This window comes from Geospiza fortis, unplaced genomic scaffold (genome assembly GCF_000277835.1).
Source record: "Geospiza fortis unplaced genomic scaffold, GeoFor_1.0 scaffold190, whole genome shotgun sequence".
Taxonomy (NCBI): Eukaryota; Metazoa; Chordata; class Aves; order Passeriformes; family Thraupidae; genus Geospiza; species Geospiza fortis.
Genome location: NW_005054328.1, coordinates 4,917,070 through 4,944,377, shown reverse-complemented (window position 1 = coordinate 4,944,377; position 27,308 = coordinate 4,917,070). Strand labels below are relative to the sequence as shown.

Here is a 27,308-nt window from a genome sequence, read left to right as displayed (position 1 = left end):
CTGAACTAATTTAACATTACATGTGCACTACTTGCATTTTAATCTGCAATTACACAGTAATTGAGGGTAAAATGCAACAATTAATAAGAAAAAATTAAAGTAATGCACCTATTTAAACTTTGAATTTGTATATAAACATTTTCATAACCAGTGACACCAAAATTTTTAGAAGACTTCTCTAAATTCAAAATGTTTCTCCTGGGGTACATTCTCCTTCTCTCTTCTGTGTTCCTTTTTGCATAACTGTTTTCTGTCGTTAAGGCTAAGGCAAATTTTTTCTGCATCAAAAAGCTTCTCAACTTTTTTATTAGATGATTAGATGATTTTATTAGATGATTAGATGATTTTAAAAATCATCCAAGCTAACATATCATCCCAAATAATCATCTATTAAACACTGTAAATCAAATCCCTGGCTTCCCATGGGACCTAGAGAACATAACAACATTGCCTCTGCTAGGCACCTGTGAGCAATGGATCTCCTTCCACTCCCTAGGTCTCATCATATTCTTAGCTAAGAGCTTACAGAATCAGAATCTGGCCTTGTGCCAAAGCTGAACAGTTAGTCTAAGCCCAGGACTTGTTCTGTACACAGAGATGTTACAAGTTATTCTCCACAAGACTTTTAATTACCTTTCATCTTTAAGAGCTAATTGCTCTAGCTGATTTCTCCAGAGTATGTCATCCTCAGTTTTGTTGAAGAAGATCAGCTTCGCTGTCCTTAAAAAAACAAAACAAAAATTAAAATTAACTGCAGATTGTTTCTGTTAAAAATCAGAACTTAATGCATCATCCAGAAACCTTTTACTTATATTTTTTGTTTTCTCCAGAGGCATTATAAGTCAAAATGAGCCACACTGAACAAGCTTTGAAAAACTTGCCTGGTATAGGTAAAACAGCCTCAAATCAGCTATGCTCCATCTTTAAATACTAAAATCATCTTATTCAGAAACTAGAATGTGCCAGAACCTTTACATGCTTCCCAGGGCCCACTTCTCTGAAAACATGGAAAATAAAGCCCACTACACTGAAGTAGTGCTCTAAACAGTGACATGGTGCACCACAGCACTGAATGTTACTCAGGTGGTGGGAAGTCCATAAAAAGTGCATAGGAAAGCCATGCATTTTGTTCATGGGCACAAAAGTAGAAACTGGTTATTTGGAGAATGGTGTTTTGAGACACCCTACTCCCCAGGGTAGACAAAGGTGTCTGCTGCAGTTCTGCTCAGTACTCAGCACTATAAAGAACAGAAAATTACAAACTTGGAATAAACTGGTCACAGTCTTGCTGGAAATAAGGGAGAACACAATTAAAATGAAGAGTGGAAATTTAGATATGATCCCCGCCAGTAAAGAAAAACTGGTTGACAGAACGATAACAAAAATTTAGACAACAAATAAGAAGCTTCATCAGCCCTTTGTAAGGAAAGAGAGTGAATCTAATCTATTGGAAACTACTTCAAGGCATGTAGATTTTAATGAACTAAAAACACTGGTATGCAAGGTCATATGGAAGACTGCTCAGAAAGAGGAGTTGGAGACCCTTAAAGGATTTTAAAATGGAGGAAGGAGATAGAAAGCTAAAAAATTACCTTCTGAACAAGACTAATGATGAAAGTGGGACACTATATTAAAAGTGAATATGACAACAGAGGGGTAATTTAGGAATGAGAAGCTGGAGACAAAGATACAATGATGAAGGAGAATCAAGAATAGATTACTAGCATCCTACACTTAGGATGAGCATTAGCCCCCTACCTAGTGGTTAATGTCTTTGTGCTTCAGTCTTCTTTAAGAAATGTACCCACCTGATTGCAATTATACACAACCAGTAAAAGGAGCAAAAAATCCTCATCTGAAAAAGGAAGCGTAGAGGACCAACATTCTTTTATGGTTAATACTTTGGCCAAATTTAATTTGGCCTGTAAGAGAGGAAACAAGGCTGCAGAAAAAGCATCATGACTTGATGCACAAAAGGATAGTGCAGCAATGAAGGGAACAAATTGTTTTGCCTGTTTACAGTAGGCAAGAAATAGACTTGCAAGACAATAGGCAGACTTTGTCTAGACAGTAACAATGAAAATCCAATTGTCTAAGCCCATCACAGCAGATGCTGCCCAGGAAAGCTGAAGATTCTCCAGCATTCACAGTGCAGCCCCAGAGGTTCAGCACCACTCACCCAGCACTCCAGACAGAGGTTGCTTTGGCACCCTCAGGAGACAAGTCTGTCATTGCACAGATTATTCCTCAGCTTTCTGCAATTTGTGTCCTAGCATATCCAAACCAAGCTTATGGCTAATTACTTTGCAAAGTAAGATCATTCTATGCAATACTGCTCATATATATACACACATATGTATCTCATACAGATAAAGATACATATATTAAAGACAGTCCTGGAATCTGCCTCAGTTCAAGTCACTCCAGCACCTAACCAGCCTCCACAGCAAGAAGGAAAAATTCATTTACTTTGACTAGTAAGGAAACAGATGCTGCTGACCCTAAACTAACACTGAATTCCCATACGAAATTGTGCTGAAAAGAGCTAAAAATGTGTTCCCACTTTGTCAGATGATAGACTCATCCTTTGGCTTCACAAAGCCAGTCAACCACTTTTTATCTGCTACTGACAATACAGGACATTTTGGAAGAACCAAACAGTACAATCTCTTTGCTCACAAAATAGGATTATATGTAACTGCTGAAATATGACAATCTAAGAATAGTGTCTGGATTTGGGGTTTGTTTTTTTGGAAACAAATTTTTGCAGTCTATGTCATCCTCTGTAGCTTTAGTATGAAGATCAGTGTACAATTAATCTCTCTGTGTTTCAAAAGCAGAAGTGCTAGTTCTGCAAGACATAACAACCTGTTCCCGTGACCAAGAACAAGTAATGCCTTCTTCTGTAGATTTTACAGAGTACAGAATGCATATGCAATACACATCTTTTCATGAATTCAAATATACTTAATGCTGTACTTACATAAGTGACATATAAATCTTCTGTGAAAAGTGGAACTCATCTGGGAACAATGTGTTACTGCTGCTTAGCAGGTGAAAACCATTAGCTAACTAATCTAATGTATCAGAGAGAAGCCATAAGTAAACAGTTGCAGCCATCCTCAGTCCAAAACTCAGTATCTACATTGTAATATCTCCATACTAAAAAAAGACAACTAAATGTGAAGGTAATAAAAAAAACCCAAACTCCTTGAAGTGTCTACTCAGTGAGCTCATTTGTACCACAACTAAAATTCAAAATGCAAATCAGTCCACTACGTTGATGGTAGCCAATAAGCAAATAAGTGGAAGTTGCCTCAGCCTCTGACAGACTCTTCCCTAAAGCATGCCAGAAAAATGCTTTCATACCATTTTATTTTATTAACTGTTTTATTAACTCTGAAGCTTGTCAAGAAGTCTACATACCTCACACAGCTAACTTCAGTCAGAGCAAAATTCAGCAGCTTAACCATTGGTGTGAAACCTGTGCCTCCTGCCAATAAAAGGAGATCTTCTGAAGTTTGAACTTGTGACTTCTTGAAGTTGCCTTCAGGATTGCTGACAGAAATATAGTCTCCTTTATTTAAAAAATTAAAAAGTAAACATTAATTTCATGAAAACAGGCTAATTAGCATTCTGATTTTTAAAGGCCATTTCATATTGCCTTCATCTTTGTAGTATTAGGGTTTCTTTCAGAAAGGCACTATACACTTCACATAAGGATCATTCTTGTTAAAAGAAGAGATGTACAAATAAAATGTTTTGCCTTGATGAATTTTACCCAATGAGAACACAAACATTTGCAAAGTCAGTATTAAAAATCTACTTCTGTATCTGAAATGGAAAAGGAAGTACATCCTAAGTCCCATAAAACAGACTTCCTTTCTTTATGCAAAAGTACAAGAAGTTGTTCTCAGAGCATATGACATCAAAGCCATCAACTATGATGTGTGATACAGCCCACACATATCACTCAGGAGAGAGCTTTCTGTAATGGACAACTCCTGTTTACAGTGAGGACAAGCCTTTACACTCAGGGAATGGAGAGTAAGATTTAAAAGATGTTTTAAGTAATTCCTGATTAAGCAGATAAACCATCAGAACATCACAATACTCAGACAAATACTCAGTGAATCTTTAAAAATAATGCAATTGTTGCAAAACCAAACACAACCCCCCAGCACATATTTACCAATTTGTAGGTGGTCAAGTGCCTGTGTGAACAATCCATGGGAATAAATTTTAATCATTAAATATATATGCACACCATCTTCTTGGAAATCCAGTGGCAAAAAAGGCAACACAGGTGTGTATGGTTTTACTACCTCTGTCCCTAGAGAGCAAACAGAAATCCAGCTCAAATAATATGAAAAGTACTCTACATCCAGATACTACAAGTACCAAAATAAGCAAAGAGTAAATAAATAACCTGTATATACCATAAAAATAAAACCATCCCATGCTTTTACACAAGTTATTACTTTCCACTGCACCAGTTTTTATTACAGAATTGGAAGCCTTCTACTTCCAATTAAAAACTTGAGTATGTTATTTCCATGCTACTTAGCAATTCAGGACACAGGATGAAAAGATCTTGAGTCATCCCAAAAGAATATGAAAATCTAAACATTTTCATTAATTTTCAAGTACCACAGCCTGATTTATTTTTAATTTAAACAGCAGATTTTTAATACTGCAGAAGTGTATTTTCTTGCAGTATCATTTCAAAAAGCTATTGTATAATGACAGTAATACCTCAAGAGCTGGACACTACTAAAGAATTAGGAAGGGAGGAGGAGGAGATGGCTATAACAGTTCTCAATTAATGGATGTTTAAAAATTCTTCTGAGAAGTCTCTACCATGTATACTGCAATCTAAGTGCAGTGACCAGTATAACTATTAATATGCAAATTTTCAGAAGTACCCTTTTAAATAGTAAATTGGCTATTTCTTTGACCTTCTGTTTTCTAAGCTTTTGTAAAATTTTGAAGAATAGTACACCGAAAAAAAGCACGTGATTTTCAAGACACATTCCTCTCATAACCTCACATTATTGTTAATATTGCACAACTGGAGTGTAAAGCAGAGTTACCATGACTACTATAAATCCCTCAGAAGAGAAAAAAAACCCAAAAAATTGCAATAGTACCCTTCTCATTTCAAAAAAGCTGAAAACTAAAAGGAACTGACTAATAATATATATACATACACATACACTACACATATATACAATAACCTTCCCACACTTCAAAGATGAACAGCACTGCTTTGGCTTTTTCTAAAGGGAGAGCTGGCAGTAGAGACAATAAGGTCACCAGTAAATGCCAGCCATCTCAATAATTAGCTTTCCATTAATACTAATCCAGTCAGTTCATTATTAAGTACTGATTGTGATCCTGGAAGCAGAGACTTGCTAACGACAATTAGGGAGTTAGTGACCATGGACTTGGCATTTTCCCAACAGTATGAAAAGAATTTATGTAAATATATCCATTACTACATTCTCAATTTTTCTTACCTGCAATAATGTGTTTGAGGTAAACATGTTGTCCAGTAGGAACACGGAGATGTGTTCCCTTAGGCAACATTAGGCAGAAGAGTTTGGTGTCATGGGTAACTTCTGTCTTAGAAACCAACTTGCATTTTCTGTAGAACAGTCCTAAAAACATTTTATTTGTTAATTAAGTCTCAATCTGTAATTCTGGTATTATATATCTTTCAATAAGAGAGACAAATGTGTGTATTTCAGTATATACTTATAAAAAGTCAATAAATAGATGCTTCTTGTATGATTACTTATGATAAGTTTTATAATTTTGGACTAAGTACTCATTTATAACATTATTTTAAGAGCCTCTGAGTTATTGACTGGGAATAAGTAGAAAAGCACCAAAACCCATCAGAACCATTTGTACCACACTGCACCTGCACTGAGCTCCCCATACAAGTACATCACAGGTACACACACCTAAGCAGACCAAAAGCAGCTGGTAGGATGCAAATGCAAACAAGCCAGCACAGCACCAGACTGCCCACAGCCACCCAGCAGGCTGAGGGAGGTGATTCTGCACCTCTGTTCTGTTCCTGTGAGCCCTCACCTGGGGTACCCTGTTCAGCTCTGGGGTCCCCAACATAAGAAGAATGTTGTGGACCTGCTGGAGCAAGTCCAGAAAAGGGCCACAAAGCTGAACAGAGGGCTGGAGCATCTCTCCTGTGAAGATACACTGAGAGAGTTGGGATTGTTCAACCTGGAGAAGAGAAAGCTCCAGGGAGCTTATAGGAGCCTCCAGTAAAAAAAATTATCATGAGTAATTTTTTCTCCTCTACCTTTAGGAGAGCATTTTTCAGCCAGGCCTTTGTTTCAGCACTGCAGTATTTTAGGTCCAATCTGGAACATCAGTGTGATCACAGCACCACACCGCCTAAACAGGTTTGTAACTCAATCCCAGTGGATATTTTTATGTAAAGCCTCTCAAAATTTCGCAGGCTCATGTATGATAATACTTGAGCATGACACCCTTCTAACAACACTTTCTACATTGGAGCAATTTCAGTGAAGCAATCATTTTTTTCCCCCTTTTTTTCCATGGTATTGAAAAATACTCATGTTGCTCACATGAAAAGCTGAGCTACTCATGAAACAGGGGAAGATGCAAAGGAAATTCCAACCAGGCATCACCATGAGGATGGTCATGTCCAACACTGGGACAGCTGCTCAGAGGGAGTCTGTCCTTGGAGGTATTCAAACCTTGACTGAACAGCTTTGAGCAGGTCAGATCAGATGACTTCCAGAGCTCCCCTTCAGCTAAGTCAGTCTACAATTGGCATTTTTCTGCCTACACTGGTTTTCTTAAAATATTCAAATAGCTACTAGTGAGTTACCCACTACAAATGCCTGCAGAAACACGATGTAAAGCTTCTGACATGGAATAAATATTTTGTTATTAAGATTTTCTCACATCTTTCATCTAACGTCCTACAAATCCCTTATTTTGAACGAACAAGCATTTCAGATGAATCAAAAGAATGCCTAAAGCCCTGAAAAAGTGGAAGTCAGTAATTCTACTTCATACCAATCTTGAAGTAAAACAAAACATCATTTCTCCAGCTATATAAATATTATGAAAAGTTTGTTGAAGTTTGTTTTCTATCCTTCTTTTGAAAAACAATACACAATAAGATTGCAAAGTACAGTAGTCAAATAAATATGCCAAGATTGCTGTCAATTCTGCAGACTTAAAAAATTGCTTAAAAGGATGTGTGAGGTTGGTAATGTAACCCTTAACACTCATCAGCTAATACTCTTACACATATTTGGGCGTGAAGAAAGAAGTTAAAAAACTGATTCATCAACTGATTCACTGTTCCCTGACAATTTTTTCACCTATCCAACCTGACTAATTCCAGCCTTTTCCTCATAAATAACCTTTATCTCCCTATTTTTAATACACATATTTTCACAATTGCCATACAGAACTTTTGTCCTGATTCATCCAATATAACTTTTGGAAACTTTCTAAGTAAACTTCTAGTTCAGACTGTAGTCTTTGCTACATTAACTAAAATTAGTTCATTATCAGTCATTCCTATAAAATCTGAGGCCACAAGCAAAAACAACTGTCAAAGCAGAAAAGCCTTTCAACAAAAGGAGCTAGCCCTTAGTAGCAAGCTGAAGCCAAACAGTTGGTTTTGTCAACCCACAAAGCTGTGTCACTGTCAGATGCCAAAGATTTATAATTTGCTACTATACAGAAGCAAAAGGTACTGTTCTCTCATCATGATGTCAGTATCTAGCAGCAAATCCTATTTTTTCAAAGTGACCAAAGTAGTTAGCGAGTAGATTAGGTTGGATTAAACATTTTGCAGACATCAAGTGGCAGAACTGCAGCTCCTGATCTAGGAGAAGCAGCCCTGCAGCCCCTCACTACCAAAGGCTTGCCACAAAAAAACAATACAATCATGGGCTAGAGACATCACTCTGTAAACTCATCTTCCACCTTTGCTGGGTTCAAGAACTACAGTACCTTGATTTATAGGCATACAAATTCAGTTTTAGTAACAAAGCTGCTATACAGGTAACAATAGCTTTTGGAGAGTATCATCCTTCTGCATACTGCATGTTCTTCCTTGTCATGAAAGGGAGCTTGAGAATTTTTTTTAATGATGTTTTTTGCTTTTCTTCAATGATAAAACTTCAGTGGCAATTCTTATTTCTTAGTTACTAGTCATAATCCTAGTGATGCTGCAGTGGCAACATTAGCCTGTTGGCTTGGGAAAAAAATGAATAGCTCCACTACCCTTCCACCTCAGGTAGAGGAATTCCACCCCATTCTCAGAAAGCATTTCCCACCCAAACATGCCCACCAACCAGCTAAATGTAAATCCTTATTTTGTTCAGGTTCTTGGTTATGGAGCCTCAAGTACTACTACTGCCAATGGAGTATGCTAATGGAGATAGTGCAGCTAATGGAGGTTAGACCACAGCTAAAGGAAGGTGGCTTCCCACCACTTCAGCAGCAGCCCAGTTTTAGGAGTTAAGACAACCATGATCCCTCACTGTTGCCCATCAAATCATCAGTACCCTCAAATGCTTCAGTTAATTACTAGATTTCACAAGCTACCTCACATTATCCAAAGAAGGCTAGCCATGCTCTTGCTAGATGGCCTCTCTCCCCTCCCAAAGTAAAGTTCCCACTGAATCAACACCTTCTAAACTTTCCCTGGTTACGCAGCACTCTGTCACAGTGTCAGTCTCACCGATACACAGTAAGTGCTGCAGCAGCACTCTGCTCCCTTCTGGTACTGCCAACCAAAAAGCCTCTATGATCTTCCACTTGATCTGTACAAAAACCACTGCACAAAACAAGGAAATTGCATCCCACTTCAGCCCTCAGAGGCAGCAGCACCTTGTTTCTTTACTGAACATCTGCCAATAGTTGCACACTCTTTGAAACAGCAGAACTTAGTAGATAACTTTCCAAAACAGGAGTCTGAGTAAAAGTTCAAAATCATTTTCAGAAGGAAGAAGCAGTTTATTCTCCATGGGAAAACACACACACACCTCCAAGTCATCCCTACTAACATGCAATTTTTTAATTGCATATGGCTACTGCATTTATGTGCATGCTCCCTCATATGTGGGCTTCCACACCTTATTTCCCAGAAAAAGCACCAACAAGAAAATCACATCTTAATACCTACATGAAAACCTGCACTCTATCACTATGCTGTATGATATTTTTGTTGGTTGGAAGTGGTCAGGTTTTAGGGTTTTGGTTTTTTTGTTTGGTTTAATGAGAAAGCTCTATTTTACTTTTCATACTGCATTTGAATTTCACAGGATGCCAGACCTATGACCATAAGTTTTTGTTTGCACTTTTAATGACCAGTGTCACAATTCGTACCCAAAAGTAATGTCACCAACCCCCCTATACTGACAATCTAATTATACTGAATTGTGTTTTCTACACAATACTGTGGGTTATAAATAATTATTTCTCCAGAAAACTAAGCACTTAATCCTTCTTAAGGAGTAGAAGCAGTATTGAATATTCTTCTGTGTCTCCTGACCATTCTAAGACACAGTGCAATTAACTGAAATTGAAGTCATTTTGAAAAAAAAAAATCCCCTTCAACTTTGAGGAATTTCAAAAATTCTCCTCATTCCTTCCAATTAACTAAAATACACTGGCCAAAATGTTAGTATAAACTCATCTGGAATTTGAGAGTACATAGGCAATTTATCTGGGAGTATGACTTTCCCAGCCTATGGCGAAAAAAGTTGGGGCTTATTTTAATTGTTTCTTCCATAAGCTTTCAGTTCCATCTTTGCATTAAGTTGTTTTTCCTGAGGAAGACTTTTATCACTTTTTTGTAGAATTTAGACATGCCTGCTTCAAAAATAAATATTAAATAACTTTATAAAGCATAGATGCTTCTGGTCACACCCCCATACTTTACAAACTATTTTATGAATGTTGTCTTATCAACAAGTAATAAAGACATAATATCAAGTAAACTTCCAAGTGTCAATCTTGGCTGGTTTTCAGCCCTTCTTCCTGTGCTCTGAATACAATGTTTTAACTCATCAATACACACAGAAATACTAAAAACTCAAAGACAAGAAAATCCGAATTAATTAAACACCATTGCCCCCATAAGCACTCACTATTCACAGACTTGCCACCAAACTAGAATCATTTCAGATAAAATGATCACTTATATTAAAAAGCACAGTTACCAAAAGAACTAGTAATACACAAAAATTGAATAAAATAAACTACAAAAAAAAGTATAACAAGATAACATTATCTAGAAAGCATTAGTTACTAATGCTCAATATGTATTTTGTCAACTGCATCTAACCTTCCTCATTTGCAAAGGACCTATAAAGCCACTATATCCTATATCTCTTATTCCTTTAGATTATCTTCTCTTTCTGTTTTCTATAATCACAAAAAGCGATGAGGGAGAAAATGACCAACAGACAGTGGACAACACATTAGATCAGGCTGTAACCCCTTAGATACAGAGGATTGTATTGACAAATCTAATTTTAAAGTGGATGACTCAACAATTTCTGAAACTCTCAAAAGGAAAATTACATTCCACAGAAGCTAAAGGTAGCTAGAGAGATGAGCTTTCCTGCAGTCTTCCTTTTTGTACCACAGTAATCTCTCAACTCTAAAGGCCCACGTAGCGTAACTGAGGGCCAGTAAAACGTGTACAACATGGTGAGCAACATCTCATTAGCTCTTAAAAATGCACAGCTTTGCTTTCACACAGAATAAAGCAGACTATAATCTAACGGTCAATTTTTGAGCATCATTAGATAGAGGACCAAGAGGGCTTTTGAGAAACTAGGTGACAGCAATAACATCAGGAGTGTGATTATATTACACAATGTAATTCTGCAGAAATTTTTAATCTAGCTGAAAAAAAACCCAAACCCACACTGATTACTCTAGCATACTTTGGTGCTGCAGCAAGCTCATACTATTCTGTTACCACAAAATGAATCCATATGTAACATTTACTGCTTCTTGTAGACACAGCTTATTCGCAGCTGGCTTTAGTACCTACATATGACTTGAAGTCCCTTATTTTATCTGAGCTCAAGTTACAAAGATGCAGAGTATTGGAACAACCTTGCAGCACTGACAGATGTTACTGTATCTACAGTAACAACTGCAAGTGAAGGTTTTTGATACTTCACTCCAGTTACTTCCATAATGATTGACACATGTCCACGCATGCTCTCCTCAGGGTCTACTGTCTACTGAGGTTTTCATGTGGACAGAGAGGTCACTAAGCACACAGGTAACTATGAGATGGAACAACACTCAGGCAGTGTTTCCCTTCCAATATTAGGTTCACCTTCAACTCCACTGTGGGACAAACCAAACAAACAAACTAAAGCAAAACAAAAAAAACCCTCCTCCAAATCAAACCATTTCTAGGAAAATTCCCGAATAGCTTTCAAGATCAGACAAATTGCAAAAGAAGTGAAGGTACAACAACAGAAAAAGAAATCCCAGAAAAGAACAAATATCACTGACAAGCTCCAAGAAGTCCTAAAATAGCTGGTAGCTGGCTATAAAATTGCTTACCTCTGTCTGTGCGTTTGATAAAAGTATTATGACCCTCAGAAGGCCGTCCCAGATTTTTCCAATGAACATTATCCTTTTTCTTTAAGATAATCTCTATTTTCCCTACTCTTTCAGCAATATTTCCTAAAAGAGAAAAGATTTCATATTGTTACTTTTAGTTACACTTTGTACAAAAAAATATTTCACAAATAAACTATAATGAAATTCAGAACAATTACTCATTTCTCAAGACACATGTAATTAATTCTTTAAAGTAGAGTATCAAAATAAAGTACTTCCAGCTATCTCTCTATAATATTTTAGAGTGCAGTTACAACCAGCACTAACTGGATATGCATAATTAATGCACATTATTTGCTTAACAGTTCATGGAACCAGGACAGCTTCACAGACCATCTGGTCAAGAAAAATACTTATGAACCCAGAGTCCTCATGTACTGGAAATTGTTAGTTACCACTACTTACTATCTTCTTTTCAAGGCCATTTGAATTAACAATTAAATCCAAGAAAGTCTCGGTCTAAGCAAAGAACAGTTTAAAAATACACGACAGAACTAACTTCTAGCTCTTTTAGCCTTCAGTCATACTCAGAGGGATCAGGGCACTATCAGCTTATTACTTTCACAGGCCCAAATGCCACAATTAAGAAAAAATATTTCATGTTATGACTTGGTTTGATTGACTCTGTCAGGACCTGATGGTAAGTAAAACTGTGAAGTATCTGATGAGTCAGAAAAATAAACTGAAATTTCCAATTGAAACTGAATTCTGGTATCAGAATCATAAAATATCCTGAGTTGGAAGGGACCCACAAGGATCATGGAAGTTCAGCTCCTGACTGGACTGTCCTAGAAAGAGATACGGAAGTGCTGCAAGAGACTGAAATTACCAGCCACATCTTCTGAAACTGCATGATCCAAGTCTGAAAAACAAACAAACTGTGTGTTAAGGAAGTTCTATTACAGCCATCATATACACACAAAGTATAAGTAAGTCTAGGAATACTGAGTGAACTAATAATACTAATAAAATAAGTTATGCATGTTTATTTGGCCTTGAAATTTGACTCATGACTTCTACAACCTCATGCATGAAGGCATTATTTTTCCCAGTACTTTTAACAATGGCTCAGGTAAAGCTACTAATCTGCAATTATTGCACTTGCCCTTGTGAATGAGGGCTTTTTAATAATTGTAAAAAACACACTTGAAGAAAAATTTTACACAACTTTAATATCAATTGCATTTTAGTTCATATGTAAGAAATTTAGTATACACTAAAAAAATGAAGATGTGAGTTGATAAACAATGTAATTCCCTTACATCAAGGCACTTTAACCATCTCTAATGAAAGAGGAATAAAATATTAATTGGTGCATGTAAAATGCTAATGGTGTGATGAAAAGGTTTTAATACAGTAGAATGAAAATACAATACCTTCAACTGCAAAATTACAGTACCTACCAATTTCTACAAGATATGAGTGATCATCCATGATGATTTCTCCCCTTAATTGTTTGTCTTGACAGTCAACTATCACCAAGTCTGCATTCATGTCCTTTCGGAGCCAAGGGGAAAAAAACCCAAAAATTTTTATAAAGTTCTCCCAGAATTCAAGCTAGATCACAACTGGATCTTGTAATTCTTCCTTCATGAAATAGACTTACCTTCTGCTTAGTGTATATGACAATTGTGATCAAACTATCTGTTTGGAACCAGTCGTAACTGTAAAACAAAAAACACAATAAAGAAAAAACATATACTTTGAGCATATCAAAACATATTTAACCCCAAGCCTTCAAACAGAGCTTGTATAACAAATTTACAAGCCAAACATATTACGTACTACTTTTGAAGACTAAGTTCAAAGTCAGTAATTCTGACAAAACTACTAAAATAACTATCTAATTATGTATTCTTATAGTCAGTACACTGTAGTTAAAATTGTATGGCATTAATTTTACTAAAAAAGCACATATATTCTCTTTATAGTATATGAACCTTGCATATGGATGATTAAAATCTTAAGTCCAGACAAAAGGATTAAATAGGCAGGGTGGCTTCCAAGAGTTAAAGATTTGATGCACATACCACAAAACCACAATTCCTTTCACCTCCACAAATCAAATTTTTGCATTCATTCTTATGTTCCCAAGTCCAAACCTTGTAATAAATCCAGTGCAAAGTACAAAAAGAAAAGAAAGCCTTCAGTCGCTAATTATTTGCATGGCCTTACACTTGCCAGGAAGTAACTTCCATCTACTCCTGGACCAGAAAAACAGGGACAAAGGGAGGATAAAATACTCCTGACAGCCAACACATCTTAGGCTGCACACCTTCCAGTCACATGCCAGAATATGCCAGACATACATGGGAAGAAAGGCAGCAAGGTTTGGAGAGCACTTAAAAAACAAAACCTCATTACAATTGTTTACAAGCCACAGTATTTCATGACTGCATGTAACTAGCCCAGAGAACACATATTCCCAGGGGATTTTGATGCCAAGTGAGAAGCTAGACCTTGAGGACCAAAGGTATCATGGAGTAAAATGATGCATCAGTGACATCAGCAGGCATATCACAGTGAGCTTTCAGGGCCTGCTTTCATTTACATACTGTAGAAACTTGAATGCAGCTATCAATCTCAATATATTCCAGCTTGAAATAATGCCCTTTTTCAAGGCACAGCAATTGTTTATGGACAAATTCATTAAAGTCAAGAAAGCATTCAGGCCAAATGGAATCACTTTCCATGAGTTTTCCCAAGAAACAAAGGTGAGGAGCCTGCAAATATAAGCCATACATTTGTATACAATCAAGGCAGCACAAGATTTAGGCATCAACAGAACAAGTAAAGAACCATCATCTGCCCATATGACCTCTGGTAAGTAAGTTGCTTTAAACCTGAACTTCAACTTTCCTACTTATACAAGGATGGTAATGACATACACTCATTTAACTGAAATTTCAAGAGCTATCCATGGAAGAACTTGCCTTGTATTTACTAAGAATTGCACAGAATTCTTAAACAGAATGTTCAACAGACAAATACAGACAAATGCTTACCTCGGACTTAAATCTTGAGCAGAAGAAGCCAGTCCTTTCTTCTCAGGAAGCACACCTGCAAAGAGCAGAGAGTCATTAAAATATTTGCTGGGATGCTTGCTTAATATAAAAAATACTCAGGTAAGTTTGGGGGTTGTGGTTTTGTTTTTTTTAATTGAATGTTCTAAGTGTTCTTGAACAGTATTTGGTGGCTTTATTTCCACAGCTAGGCTATATACATTTTGTATTTAGTTTTTATTCAGCACTTTCTCTTGGAGAGCAGTGTTCTAGAACATGGATGTATACTTCAGAACAGAGAACATGTTCTAGAACATGGAGGTGTACTTCAGAACAGAGTTCCACACACCACAGTACCTGTGCTGTACTCAGTTTCATCTGTTAGTAGCTTGTGTTTTTACACTTTGTGATAGTGTAGCACAAAAAGACTTTCCTTTAACAGAAGTATTTGTTTATACAATTCAGATGAATAAATTCAATTTGAGATGTCTGATCTAACCTAATTCACAAGTAACATTTCGTGTCAATTAAGCAAGGGTAGCGGCCCAAATCTTTCTACACAGCGCTTGGCTAGGAATTTTCATAGAATTCAGACATTCACTTTAACTACTTAACTGCATGAAACAGTCTGAAACAGCTTTTGCTGGGAAGCAACAGTTGGTCAGTCTTTCAAAATGTCAGCTGTACCAATCTCTGACAGAATAGAAATTGAACATATTTGCCAAAAACTTGAGGACAGAGATAGATAAAAGCAACTGCAATCCTGCATCAGTTCTAACACAAAGAAGCTAAATAGAATGATGATGGAGGAAGCTGCAGGCTGAACAGCTGGTAAGTGCTGGTTTCAAGCCCATTCAAAGGCAAACCTTGCAAACCTGAAATGGCTATGCATAAAATAATTAGCACATGAATTCTCAGTTACCCAGATTGTTATCTTCTAAATGCCAGTAAATTTTCTAGTATGACTAAAAGCTTAAACACGTAATTGAGTGGCTCCAACACGTGGGAAGTAGATAAAAACAAAAAGAGCCACTCTGGTCTAACCCAATCTGTCAAAACTATTTGATCATCCAGAATTAACCCAAAGCAATTAAAACTCAGTCGAATTACTCATTCTTTGATCCTTAATTACTCCTAAGTACACAACATCTGCAGCTGCCAAGGAAGCTAAATGTCAGAGCAGTCAGATCACTGCAGAAGAAAACCAATCACCTAATGATAAAAGCCTTCTCAAGGACTAAGCCTTTCTTGAGGACACACATATGAATTGCTTGGTCTCCAGGGATAACAGAAATCCATGGCCATACAACTCTTCTCTGCTTTTGCAGGTCCAGAGAAATATATGAACAGCCACAATGAAACAGAACATTCTGGCAAACCAAGTTATTTATGAATTATTTTGAAATACTGTAAGATGCTACATGAAAACAGTGATTCATGCTGCAATAAAAAGACAATGATTCAGGTGATCAGTGAACCAATTAAGCAAAGTGCTCTATTAGTCATGGTGATCACAGATAAAGAAAAGCTGTGGGTGAAGCCAAAGGCTGATGGCAGGCATGAAATGAAGAGTTTAATGTGACCAGATGAACAGCAGAACTACAACCCTGCACATCACAGGACTGCTTTGCACAATCCTATGGGACAGCAAGGTTAGTGATAGAGGTTGTCACACCATCTTCACAGCCACACTGGAAAGAGCTGGGTTTGGTCAGTGGATTGCATCATAGGCAGAAAGTGAGTAGAACTGCCAGTCACAAAAGGTGTGATCAGCATACCAAGTCCAGCTGGAGGGTAGTTACTGCTAGCACTCCCTAGGGAATAGGGAATGCTGATATTGTTTCACACAGTCATCAGCAACCTACAGGGCACACGTTCTCCCAGTCAGAGCAATAACAAATCATGCAAACAGGCAAACGCCAAAGGTTAACCTTATTAAGGGATGCAGAGAGTCTGGAGAAATGAGCTGACAAAAACTTCATGAAGCTCAGAAGGAAATGCAAAATTTTGCACTTTGAAAGCAAAAAAAAAAAAAAGATCTGGCAAAACAAGTGGAAGACCTAACTGGATAGAAAAGACTTGGGCAGAAAATCTTCCTGGCATTTCACAGACAAGATGACCTTGCTTGTCTATCTCATAGCTCCCTTATCTACACGATTCTACTGCAGTCTTATAATACTTTCAAACACAGAATTCACAATACTTGGGTAGGATTTTGCCTTCTGAAATTTCTACAGATCACTACAGCCTGACTACTGGACTCAAATGCAAAGAGAGAGAAATGTGGATAAATACTGCTCATTCAATGATATTCACATAAGTTTGAGGTTCACTCCCAACTTCGCTCCAGGTGAGAACTTACCATTAAGCTGTTTCTTGTCTTCAGACACAGCAGAAGAAATCTCTGCAAGCATTAATAAAAAACAAGCATAACAGTTAAGAAGCTACAGTACTTCCCCACATCATGCTAAATTAGCCAAAGTAAGCATCTCCAAGTAAATCTTCCAAAAGTCGTAACAGAATGACCAGGATGCTTCAGACATCAAGGAGCAACAAAAAAATGCAGCACTGATTACCATTCCAAAAGAGTATGTCTAATTAAAAAATTGCTACATTACAAGCACCAAAAATTGCACAGCTCTAAAGGATAGGAAATGCAGGAACTCTGACACTTCAAAAAAACCATCACAGATTATCTTGTGCAATTATAAACTTCATAGCTAAGAAGCTCACTGAATTTGTTAAGAATTCCAATGACACCTGTCTCACAACATCACATAGTAGACTGCAAATCTGACCAATCCAATCCTTAGAAAAAAGAACCCAATCCTTGGCAGGAACATAGGAAAAAGATTTTTTCTATAAGCTTCCTCTGCCAACTGATTTTATTTTCAAGTTATTATCTCAGTTTTTCATTTATTCTACAGTATGCTACAACTATTCCAAACCAACTGACTCTAGCAGAAAATTAAAAAAAAGAGAGACCAAGCAGGTGAATTACACAGCATCAATTCTTTTATAGGGCGCTCACCTTGATGGGAAAGGCACTGCACCTCTCAGCCACATGTCCTTCTGTTCTCAGCAAATCTGTGGGGAAACTAGACCTCTGGATATACCTGGGGCCCCTTTCTGCCCTCCTCTACATTGTACATCTCAGAATGTCCTTATATGAAAGGCCCAATTTATATTCTCTCTTACAGGAGCCAAGTTTGGGAAGTAGGAGAAACAAATCTGTTCTTCCTGCTCCCTTTTAGAAAACCAAAACAGGAATGTTTCTTCCCTGTTCTTCCATATCCTTCCCAGTGCTCTGCATCAAACCAGCGAGTGTTAGAGAAAAAATGCTAGAAAGAAGTTAAGAAAGGCTCATAGAGCAAAGAACCAACTAAATGGTATTCCAAAATTACTTGAGAGCTCTTCAAGAACAACCTTCATCAGAGGCTTTCATGTTGTGCCATTTCAACGTAAAAAGAAAATACTCCACACATTTTTAGCTGAGGTAAAAAGAAAATACTCCATAAATTTTTGGTTGAGGTAACATTTGTCTGCATATTCTGCTATACACCACTTTATGGTTTCTGCCAGGATGGGCAAATTGTTCACAAAAACCTCTTTCTAATGAAAGGTAATTATTTGTATTTAGAAGCCTATTCTCATTTCACTACATTAGCACACTGCACAGAAATCAGCACTGCAATTTTAAGGATGACGTGAGATACATCGAAGGCAGAGCCTTACCTCTCTTCCTTGGATGACATCACAGCTCTCAGTCTAATCTTGTTGAATTAACAATAATACAACATGCATTCTGACTCCCAAGTAACCACTAAACTAACATAGTGATTATATAACTACACACTAACCAGCGTCTCTGGAAAGACCAGCAGTATTAAAGTATTTCAGACTATGCTAATGTTTACAGCTGAGCACCCTGAAGGGACAGCAAGCAGTTTCATGCTGCACAGGTTTGCTGAGGGAGATTCTGAAATCATCTTTTACATACCTAGGTATGGCACTGGCCTTCTCAGCAAGTACAAACACCACATTTCAGTGCAAAGATCCACTGTAACACTACAGAAGGGACACTTCAGAATTTCCTATTAGTCACCACCAAAGCATGAAGCAGCATTCTCAAAATACAAGTTGACAAAACATTAACTATCCCCAGCCTTTTCAAAAGACTCTTCTTCCTCAAAAGTCCCCTAGAGTGTGCAAGGACAAACTTCAGCTTCCTTAAACAGTTCAGTAATAAACCATTATACCATCTCCAAGAAACCACCACGCCGTAGGAAAAATACCCTAAGGTAAACAGCCACAAATCTTCCAGCAATGCCCTAACAATCCTACATCTGCCTTCCTTGCTCTGTACTGATTGCACCAAACAGCAAATACTAATGTTCATCCTACTGCTGAACACTCATTCTCTGTCACAAAAAGAAAGCAATGTAATCCATAATCTGAAGTCTTGTCTTCCCTCTATACTTATGGGACCCATTTAATCCTCTATTCAGAAACATGCACCTTAACTTAGTAATTTATTCTTCTATTCTGAAATGCAAACCTTGCAGAACATGGTCTCAAAAGAAAAAAGACTAGAATAATTGCTGGCTAATGGTGAAGTAAGTCAATCACTTTTTGATAATTCAAAGGAGGAGGATACATAACCCCACAGGAACCAAAGTAAACCTTGAGAATCTTACAGTGAAGGATTTTAGCAAGTCCAGTGCTGGTGTTCCAGAGAAGGGCCAGAAAGCTGGTGAACAGTCTAGAGGCTAAATCCTGTGAGGAGTGGCTGAGAGAGCTGGGGTTGTTTAGCCTGGAGAAGAGGAAGCTGAGGGAGGACTTTACTGCTTTCTACAGCTCCCTGAAAGGAGGGTGTAGCCAGGTGGGGGTTGACCTCCTAGCTGTGCATGGGGAGTCTCTGGTTGGAGATCAGGAAGAACTTCCCTGAAAGAGCTGCCTAGTATTGTATCAGGATGCCCAGGGAGGTGGTGGAGTCACCAATCCCTGAATATGTTTAACAAATAACTGGACACAGCACTCAGCCATGGTCTAGTTGACAAGGCAGTGGCTGTTCAAAAAAAGGACTCAGTCTTGGAGGTCTTCTCCAACCTAAATGACTCTGTAGTTCTGTTATCAGTTGGACTCTTTATTAACAAAATTAAGTTTTTTTCTAGTCTGAATGGCTAAAAGCAACACAGGCAACAGAATTGTTTTATATAGTTGACAACCTTTATCCTGCAAATTTTACTACAGCAAAATAGACAGTCCTATCAACAAACAAAGCAGAAAAAGGGAACGGCAGAAAATGGACGGCCAGAGCCAGCAGGGGTGAAGATGTGTTTATGTTTTACTGACTGGCTGTGACAAGAATTCCTTCCAGTTGCAGAAAAGTTAGATTAATAAAATCAACAAAATGCATGTTTACTTGCAGTAAACAGAGTAGCAGTAATGTCTCTGTAATGCCTCAACTCAGTGAGGCAGCTATGCTGCTGAGCTTTCTCCATACTTTGTAGCACTTACTTTAAAAGTTCCACACTGGAATTAGCTACCTAGCATCATGGAGATGTAAAATACTATTCCACTTCACACAAAGACCAAACTCAACTTAACTGTTAAGACAATGTTATCTAAATACTAAGCAAGCATGCAGTGCACTTCTTCAGGAGCTGAAGAGCAACAAGATAGCCGAAATCATGAACTAAAGTATGTCACAGAACTGCAGAAAAATAGTTGTAATCATTAATCCTTTCATGTTTTCACTGCAGTTTTGCTAAGGGTCAATACAGAGTAACAGTGTCTGCTTCCTAGGTATAGGAAATATTGGCTGTGGCCTACAAACCCAAAAACAAACTGAAGATTGAAGTTTCCGGAAACCATCACCTGCATTCTAAGACTATGCTACATTTCTTGCTCTCCTGGCTCAGAGGACTCTATTGTATCAGCAAAATTTTCTCAATTCAAACTAAAGGACCTCTGGAAAAAATAACTGCCCACAAAGTATATTCAAATAACTCAACACATATGCAACTTGCCAGATGTATGTAAGGGGCTGAAATCACCAGATTGAAAATACTGACTTTTATTTCAATATGATAGCTGCCTATGACAGTTTTCCCTCTGGGATCAGAAGAAAAAAGAGAGATGGCAGGACATTAAAAGGTCTTTTCTATATACACAAACATATAACACACATGCACAGCTGTTTTCTAATGACTAAAAACAAAACAAGAAACATAGCAGTACATTACTAAAAGTCTTCAATTATACAACAATTTCATCTTCAGGTATCTGGTGGGATATATGCAAAAGCCTTCAACTCTACGCAAGAATAGAGATTCTCCTCATAAATATGAGGTGATTTAGGATTTCTCATAATTTCCAGATAATTTTGGAATAAAGTCTAATAAACAATATTTCGTTCTTAAAACAACTCACCTTTCAGAGCAGCAATGGGCTTGACAGCCATTCTCCCAACAAGACATTCCTTCAGCATTGATTCGTAATTGACCCAACGATGAACCTACATTAACAAAATTTTTTTTCATAAAATTTGGAATTCTTACTACATTGCTCTATGCACTGAAATAGAAAAGTTCATTTTTGTACATTGACTAATATAATTCATTTAGCAGATTATTTTTTAAACACATTAGAAGTCACTATCACATCAGTCAGTACTTATTTTTACTACCATTACAGATATCATGTCATTAAGTGAAACATTAGGATTATGAAAAAAGTAACAATAGTTTAATTTACTCATTTATGCTTTGCAATACCTGAACATCATAACCTTGAACAGCATTTTTATGATGCATGCTACACAACTAACAGAACAAAGACCTTGTCATTATCACAATGCTTATTAGTCTTGTTTAGACAAGTAAAGGGAAAAGGGATGAAGGAAACAAACATAAAAAATAATAGTTAAGACAAACAAACACCTCCTACCAAGCTGGTGTATTTCTGTTTGCTTCTGTCTTACTATCACTGAATCATTTGGAAATTCCCTATTTAAGAAAGTAAAATAAAGTGAAGAAAAAGCAGTAGCTTTACAGACCAGAACTGGAGAACTTGTAGAGGAAATGGATGGTAGAAAAGCGAATTCTGATAAGGCATCCAGGATAACATCACAAGAAGAGAAAAGGAAACAAAGTGTTGCATGACAAATTTGAAAGGTACCTAGATTTAAAAATAAAAACTTTCAACTGGACTAGCTAAGGAGATGAGATAAAGAATCCCATCAACAAGTTGTAGTTTCCTCATATACACGTAACAGAAAGAAATGAAGGATTATGAATGACAGTTAATTTTTCCAGAAATTTGGGGAACACTGGCAATCTACTAAGCTCTTAAAAAAAATACTATCTGACAGAGACAGAATGCTAAAGCAGAGGGGAAAACGAACACCTCCAGTAACAGAAAAGTCATAAGCCAGAAACAATAAAAGTGAAAAGCATATTTTCAGGATCTAAACCTGCTTCCATTCCCATGAAAAAAAATTAAAAAGTTGCAAGCATATATCTGAACTTAACTACAGGGGTTTCCCCAAATACTCCTGATGTCAAGACTTCTGTTTTCAAGGACATCATATAATGACCCAGCAACATAATTCCAAGCCCCAACTTGATACTGGATACTTGATACTACAGATTTCTTGAAATCAAAGAATTAGGCCCAAAACCAACACTTCATTTGTGAAAGGACTAACAAAGCTAAACAAAGGACTCAACAAAGCTAAAACATTATCCATCTTTATTTACAATGTTAAAAATATTTGCAAATGAAGGCATAACATACTCTGATGCATGACATGTAAAGAGGTAACATATTTCCTTTCTGAAACAGAGATTTCTTTTCTGCTCTTTTGCAGTTTCTCAGATAAACCTAGTGAGTATTGGAGACCCACAGAATGTCTAAATACCAGCTCAGTGAATCACATCTTACAACACCAAGTTGGCAATTCCTTAAAGATAGCACACCCATGCTTCAGAGCCTTTATTTTGAGTATTTTCAAAGCATTTAAAGAAACAGCAAACAAATAAGAGACCAACTGTCATCTTGTGAGTTGTTCACCAGTTAAAGTTAATAGAAGCTCCAGCATTTTTTCTGATAATGCAGCAGTCAAGTAAATAGACAAAGAATTCTACAAGCTCTTTTCAAAAAGTGAAAGCTCTTAGAAAAATAGGTCTCTCCAACAACAGTAGTCATTGAAGCAATTTATTAAGAAGGTGGTAACTCAAATTGTTGCTAGCTTTATTGCTATTTCTGCTAAAAAAAAAAGAAGTCTAATTGAAGTATAATTCTAACAACATAAAGTAACATTTTCATTACTGTCTTTTGATACAAAGTTTAAACTACATGTCTCTTCCAGCGCATATAAGTGTCATTCTGAGCAGTGACCTGCTGCCTTTCCTTGGGACTGAAAAAGTTCAAATCACCATTTCCACGGAAATGCCCTAAAAATAATCGCAAAACATGCATTTTTTAAGTACGGTGAGCAAGTGTCGTTTGCTGACAGTTGCTCTCACCTGATCAAAGAGATCTGTACCATCAGTTCCTGCTGCTTTCATTAGTTCATCCTCACCACCTGGATGGTATTCCATGTACGGTGTGACATTATATACAAATCCTGAAGAAAACAGAATATAAAAGCATATGAGCAGCATTTCTACAATCACTCCTGTCTCCAAAAACAATGGAAAGGATAGCACAAATTAAAAAGTGTACTAGCAAACAGTAGGCATAATTGGAACAGACAGTATGACTTCACAAAAACAGAAACATCAATGACACAATTGTATAGACCACAAGAGGTATTACATGGAGATGCCAGTCCAACAGATGCCAGATGCTACACCATTTGCCTTGGGTTAAGACTTCAACCTAGAAATTGAATATGATGTATCCTAGCTAGAGGGTAAAAGTACCACAGGCAGATTTAAAAAGAGACAAAATTGAACCAGCTAGTGCACAAAATGGTTTTCAGTTTCCCTTCCAATTAAGTTCTCCGTGAAGTGTTGTCATAGTTGTTCCAGTACCACCCATCACCATCATGGAATGAAATGCCTACAGGAATGAACTGTCCCACACAAGGAAATACTGTCACCATCAGCAACAAAACTTCCATTCTTCAGATTCAGCAATATAAGAAACTTAACACAGCTCGTGCTCATTAAAGGTTTACAACTCTAGCTGTATCTGTTCCTGTAAAAGGGCTCAGCATTGTTTCTACACTTCCAGTGACATAAAACAATGTTTCTTCACAGGTCTGAAATAATGAAGGCTAATTATTGTTGCTAGGCAACTGGGTTATTGGAGCCTGAAGAATGCAGCTATAAACAGATTTAACTACAGACATATTGTTGTTAACGTGATTATTGCATCCCTACCTGCATGAATATTTGAAGATATTAACATTATCAAAACAGGAAGCTACCAAAAACAGATCTGCGCCAGTGCTTGCAGTAAAAGCTTTGAAGACATTAGGAAGTGTACATTAATTACTTCAGAAGAAGAGAAAGGCATTCAACACTGAGCCTGGGGCAGACAAATTTGGAGCAATCCTATTTGGCAAGAACAACCATCCTAGTCAACAACAAAGACCCAGTCAACAACAAAGGAAGGATCTTTGCACACTTTACCAACCTGCTCTTCTGATGGCTGTATTCACTGTGCCATCTTGTGTGCAGCAATGATTACTGCACACAAATTGTAAGATTCTGCATAGCCATGGCCTCCTGAATATTACTCAAATTTACCATCAAACTTGCTGGAGCAAAAGAAATATCATTTAAACATCCTTCAGGTGTTTTTTAACTCCCCTGAACCCCCCTTTATGTACAAATTTGTGCCCTATATGACACCTTTCTTTGATCACACTGGGGTTTTGAACCAATTAGCTCCTGTTCTTCTTTTACTTCACATCGCTCTCATGGGTTTCTGCTCTTTCTTTTAGAAACACAGTCTAACTACCAACGCAGAGACCTAATTTAGCCTTTTCCATAATTATATTCTTTTACTACGTGTCCACATATGAGGGCTACTGTCATTTTTGGATATGATGCTTTTTTCACTAGTCATCTGAGAACACAGAAAAGGCAGACCTGGAAAAATTTAAGGAAAGATACAGAGACAACTTGATGGAGTTCTTGTAAAAACCAGCCTCAGAGATGCAGTAAAGGCAAAATGAGATTAAAAAGAAAACAGAAGCATCTTTAGGCAGTAATTCTGTCTGCAGTAGATGTTCCTTTTTCACAGCGAAAAATGAACAGATGAACATAGGAAACAAGGTTTCTTTATCTCTCCTCCTACTGTAGTTTTACTAGCACATGCAACTGCAGCACAGGAAATTAAGAACCCTATTATTTTGCTCAAAGGCCTGTACTGAATAACATTTTACCTTTACTTTTACCCTCATCACCTTTAACACCCAACAATACAATCACCTGACACAGAAATTCCTAACTTTCTTTTGCTGAAGTTCAGACATGACATTTTATTAAGTATCAATGCTGTTCCTTACCAGATCAATGTTATCACTAAGAGATTAGGAAGATCAGAGACATTAATGGGACATTTCTGTACAAAGAGTGGTTCTATCTTCATAGAAATTGGTGTTACCTCCTAATAAATTTACGGTGATATTAGTGTATTTTAGCCTCTAAATGACTAAACTGCAGGGCAAATATTTTGCTCCTTTCTGTAGAACAATTAGGAACTTCATTTGCAACTGTGAAAATACTCTTCTAGCCACAGCTATTGCTCCAGACCACCTTCACCCATTGCTAAATGTATAACATATGATTCAACTTCGGAGCTAAAATTTCATTAAAATAATAACAGAAATAGAATTGCATAATTACCACAGGTAGTTGTCATTGTAGTCAATGATTACATTTGCTCTGTTTGGCAACTGCCATTTGCACTACTAAGTTTTATGAAGTAGTATGTGTGCTTTCACAATTATTTCCTAAAGACCATTCTCCAGGTTTAAGCAGTATTTTTAATATTTATATGTTTTTGGATGCTCTAAAGCAATCCTTAAAAATAGTCAACTGCTCAAAATAATAAACTGTCCAAGACTGACAAGTGTACATGTCAGCATTTTCAAAGCCCTGTTTTCTTGCTAAGTCCTTTTTATTTGATACATTACCTAAAATCTTATATTTTATTATTTTCATAGCCAGCTATAAAATAGTATAAAACATGCCAATTTGGAAGATTTCTTTTGAAAAGCTTGAAAGCAAAGAAAATCTTTGTAACACAAGATCTCTTACTTGAAGTTATGCCAAAGTATGTCAAGATTACACCTGGCCTAAACATAGGAGGTGCATAGTTTCTCTTGGAGCGTGGCTTTTATTCTTGTTTTTTGAGTTTTGTTGCTTCTTCTTTAAGTACAGAAACGAGAAACCAGGTAAAAAACGCAGAAGAAACGTCACAGCAACCAACCTCTTATACATATCCAGCAGTCCTCCTTTTTGTTGTGTTTAGAGAGCTCATCTTCAGTCACTTCAAGCAGCCTCCCTTTCAAACCAGTCAAGTCCTTCCCACTTTTAGTTAGCCGAATCCAATCCATAAGACTCCTTCCTGGTTTTAAAGGTACCTGAAAAATAACAAATATACAAACAACTTCAACCTCTGAAGGAAGAAAAAGCCATTCTAAGAATACACTTTTCTAAGCTCCATAGGAGGGCTCAGACAAAAACAGAAGAGAAATAACCCAAGTCATATTATTCACTGATATTTGGGAGCCCTATTCAGTAGAAAGGGTGCTTAAGGGAGTGTTCTGGGTAGCGACACAGAAATTACTAAACAGCAACAAACATTTAGCTGACTCTTCCCAAAGCAAACTGAAGACACCAAGTCTGTCTGTGGTGGCAAATCATTTGAGATACGGTCTGGAAAACTACAAGCAATAAAGGAAATTTAAAAATCATGGCCAGGTAAGACAAGTTTTGCCTTCACAGCATTCATTAAGACTTTTCACAAGCCCTAGAGCAACTGGAAGCCTGACCCAGAGAAAGCTGGGACAGAAGTCTAGTAGCTTTCCAGAGAAGTACTGCCATGGCCTGCCTGTCCTGAAAGGCAGAACAAGATCTTCAGGGTATCTAACACCTTCCTTTTCAACAGCACCTAGTGAGTAATGGAGACACACTGAATGTCTGTTTCTAAAAAATACCAACTAGGTGAATCACAATTTACAACACCACGTTTGCAATTCCTTGCAGAAAGCACACCCAAGCTGCAGAACCTTTATTTTCTGAGCATTTTCAAAGCATTTAAAGAAATAGTAAACAAGTAAGACCACAGTTTGGGAACCTTTTTGATCCAAGCTTTAACAACAGGAAACAGGGTTAAAGAACTGCGGTCTTAGAAAACCACAGGAAAAACAGAAGCAAAAAAACTGAAGCGTACATAAACTAACATTTCTTAAAGCTATTTTAGTACAAGCCTGCTTTCCAAGAAAGGTCTCTAGACAACAAGTGTTCTCAAAACCCCTCCAAAGATGAAGATCCAGCACATAAAGCATGAGCTGCACGCAGTAATTCCAAGGTGAAAGCCTCCATCGCTGCACAGCAGGCACAGCCGGGCCAGGAAGTGCCGGAAGCGCTGTCACCGCCGCCGTCTCGAACG

General features: G+C 37.3%; 1 protein-coding gene across 1 annotated transcript in view; it reads right to left on the bottom strand.

The window, feature by feature from the left end:
• The window catches only part of LOC102037540 (cytochrome b5 reductase 4), a 28,770-nt gene extending 2,497 nt beyond the window's left edge, over window positions 1–26,273 (bottom strand). The window contains exons 1-13 of the mRNA XM_031057191.1: window positions 26,124–26,273; window positions 23,204–23,304; window positions 21,108–21,192; window positions 17,035–17,076; window positions 14,676–14,730; window positions 13,277–13,334; window positions 13,074–13,167; window positions 12,500–12,532; window positions 11,611–11,733; window positions 5,520–5,660; window positions 4,193–4,333; window positions 3,427–3,577; window positions 634–720 (exon numbers count right to left, since the gene is read on the bottom strand). Coding sequence (XP_030913051.1) covers window positions 634–720; window positions 3,427–3,577; window positions 4,193–4,333; window positions 5,520–5,660; window positions 11,611–11,733; window positions 12,500–12,532; window positions 13,074–13,167; window positions 13,277–13,334; window positions 14,676–14,730; window positions 17,035–17,076; window positions 21,108–21,192; window positions 23,204–23,304; window positions 26,124–26,250 — 1,238 coding nt within the window. The 5' untranslated portion in view covers window positions 26,251–26,273. The remainder of the gene's footprint in view (window positions 1–633; window positions 721–3,426; window positions 3,578–4,192; window positions 4,334–5,519; window positions 5,661–11,610; window positions 11,734–12,499; window positions 12,533–13,073; window positions 13,168–13,276; window positions 13,335–14,675; window positions 14,731–17,034; window positions 17,077–21,107; window positions 21,193–23,203; window positions 23,305–26,123) is intronic.
• Between the last annotated feature and the right edge of the window lie 1,035 nt (window positions 26,274–27,308).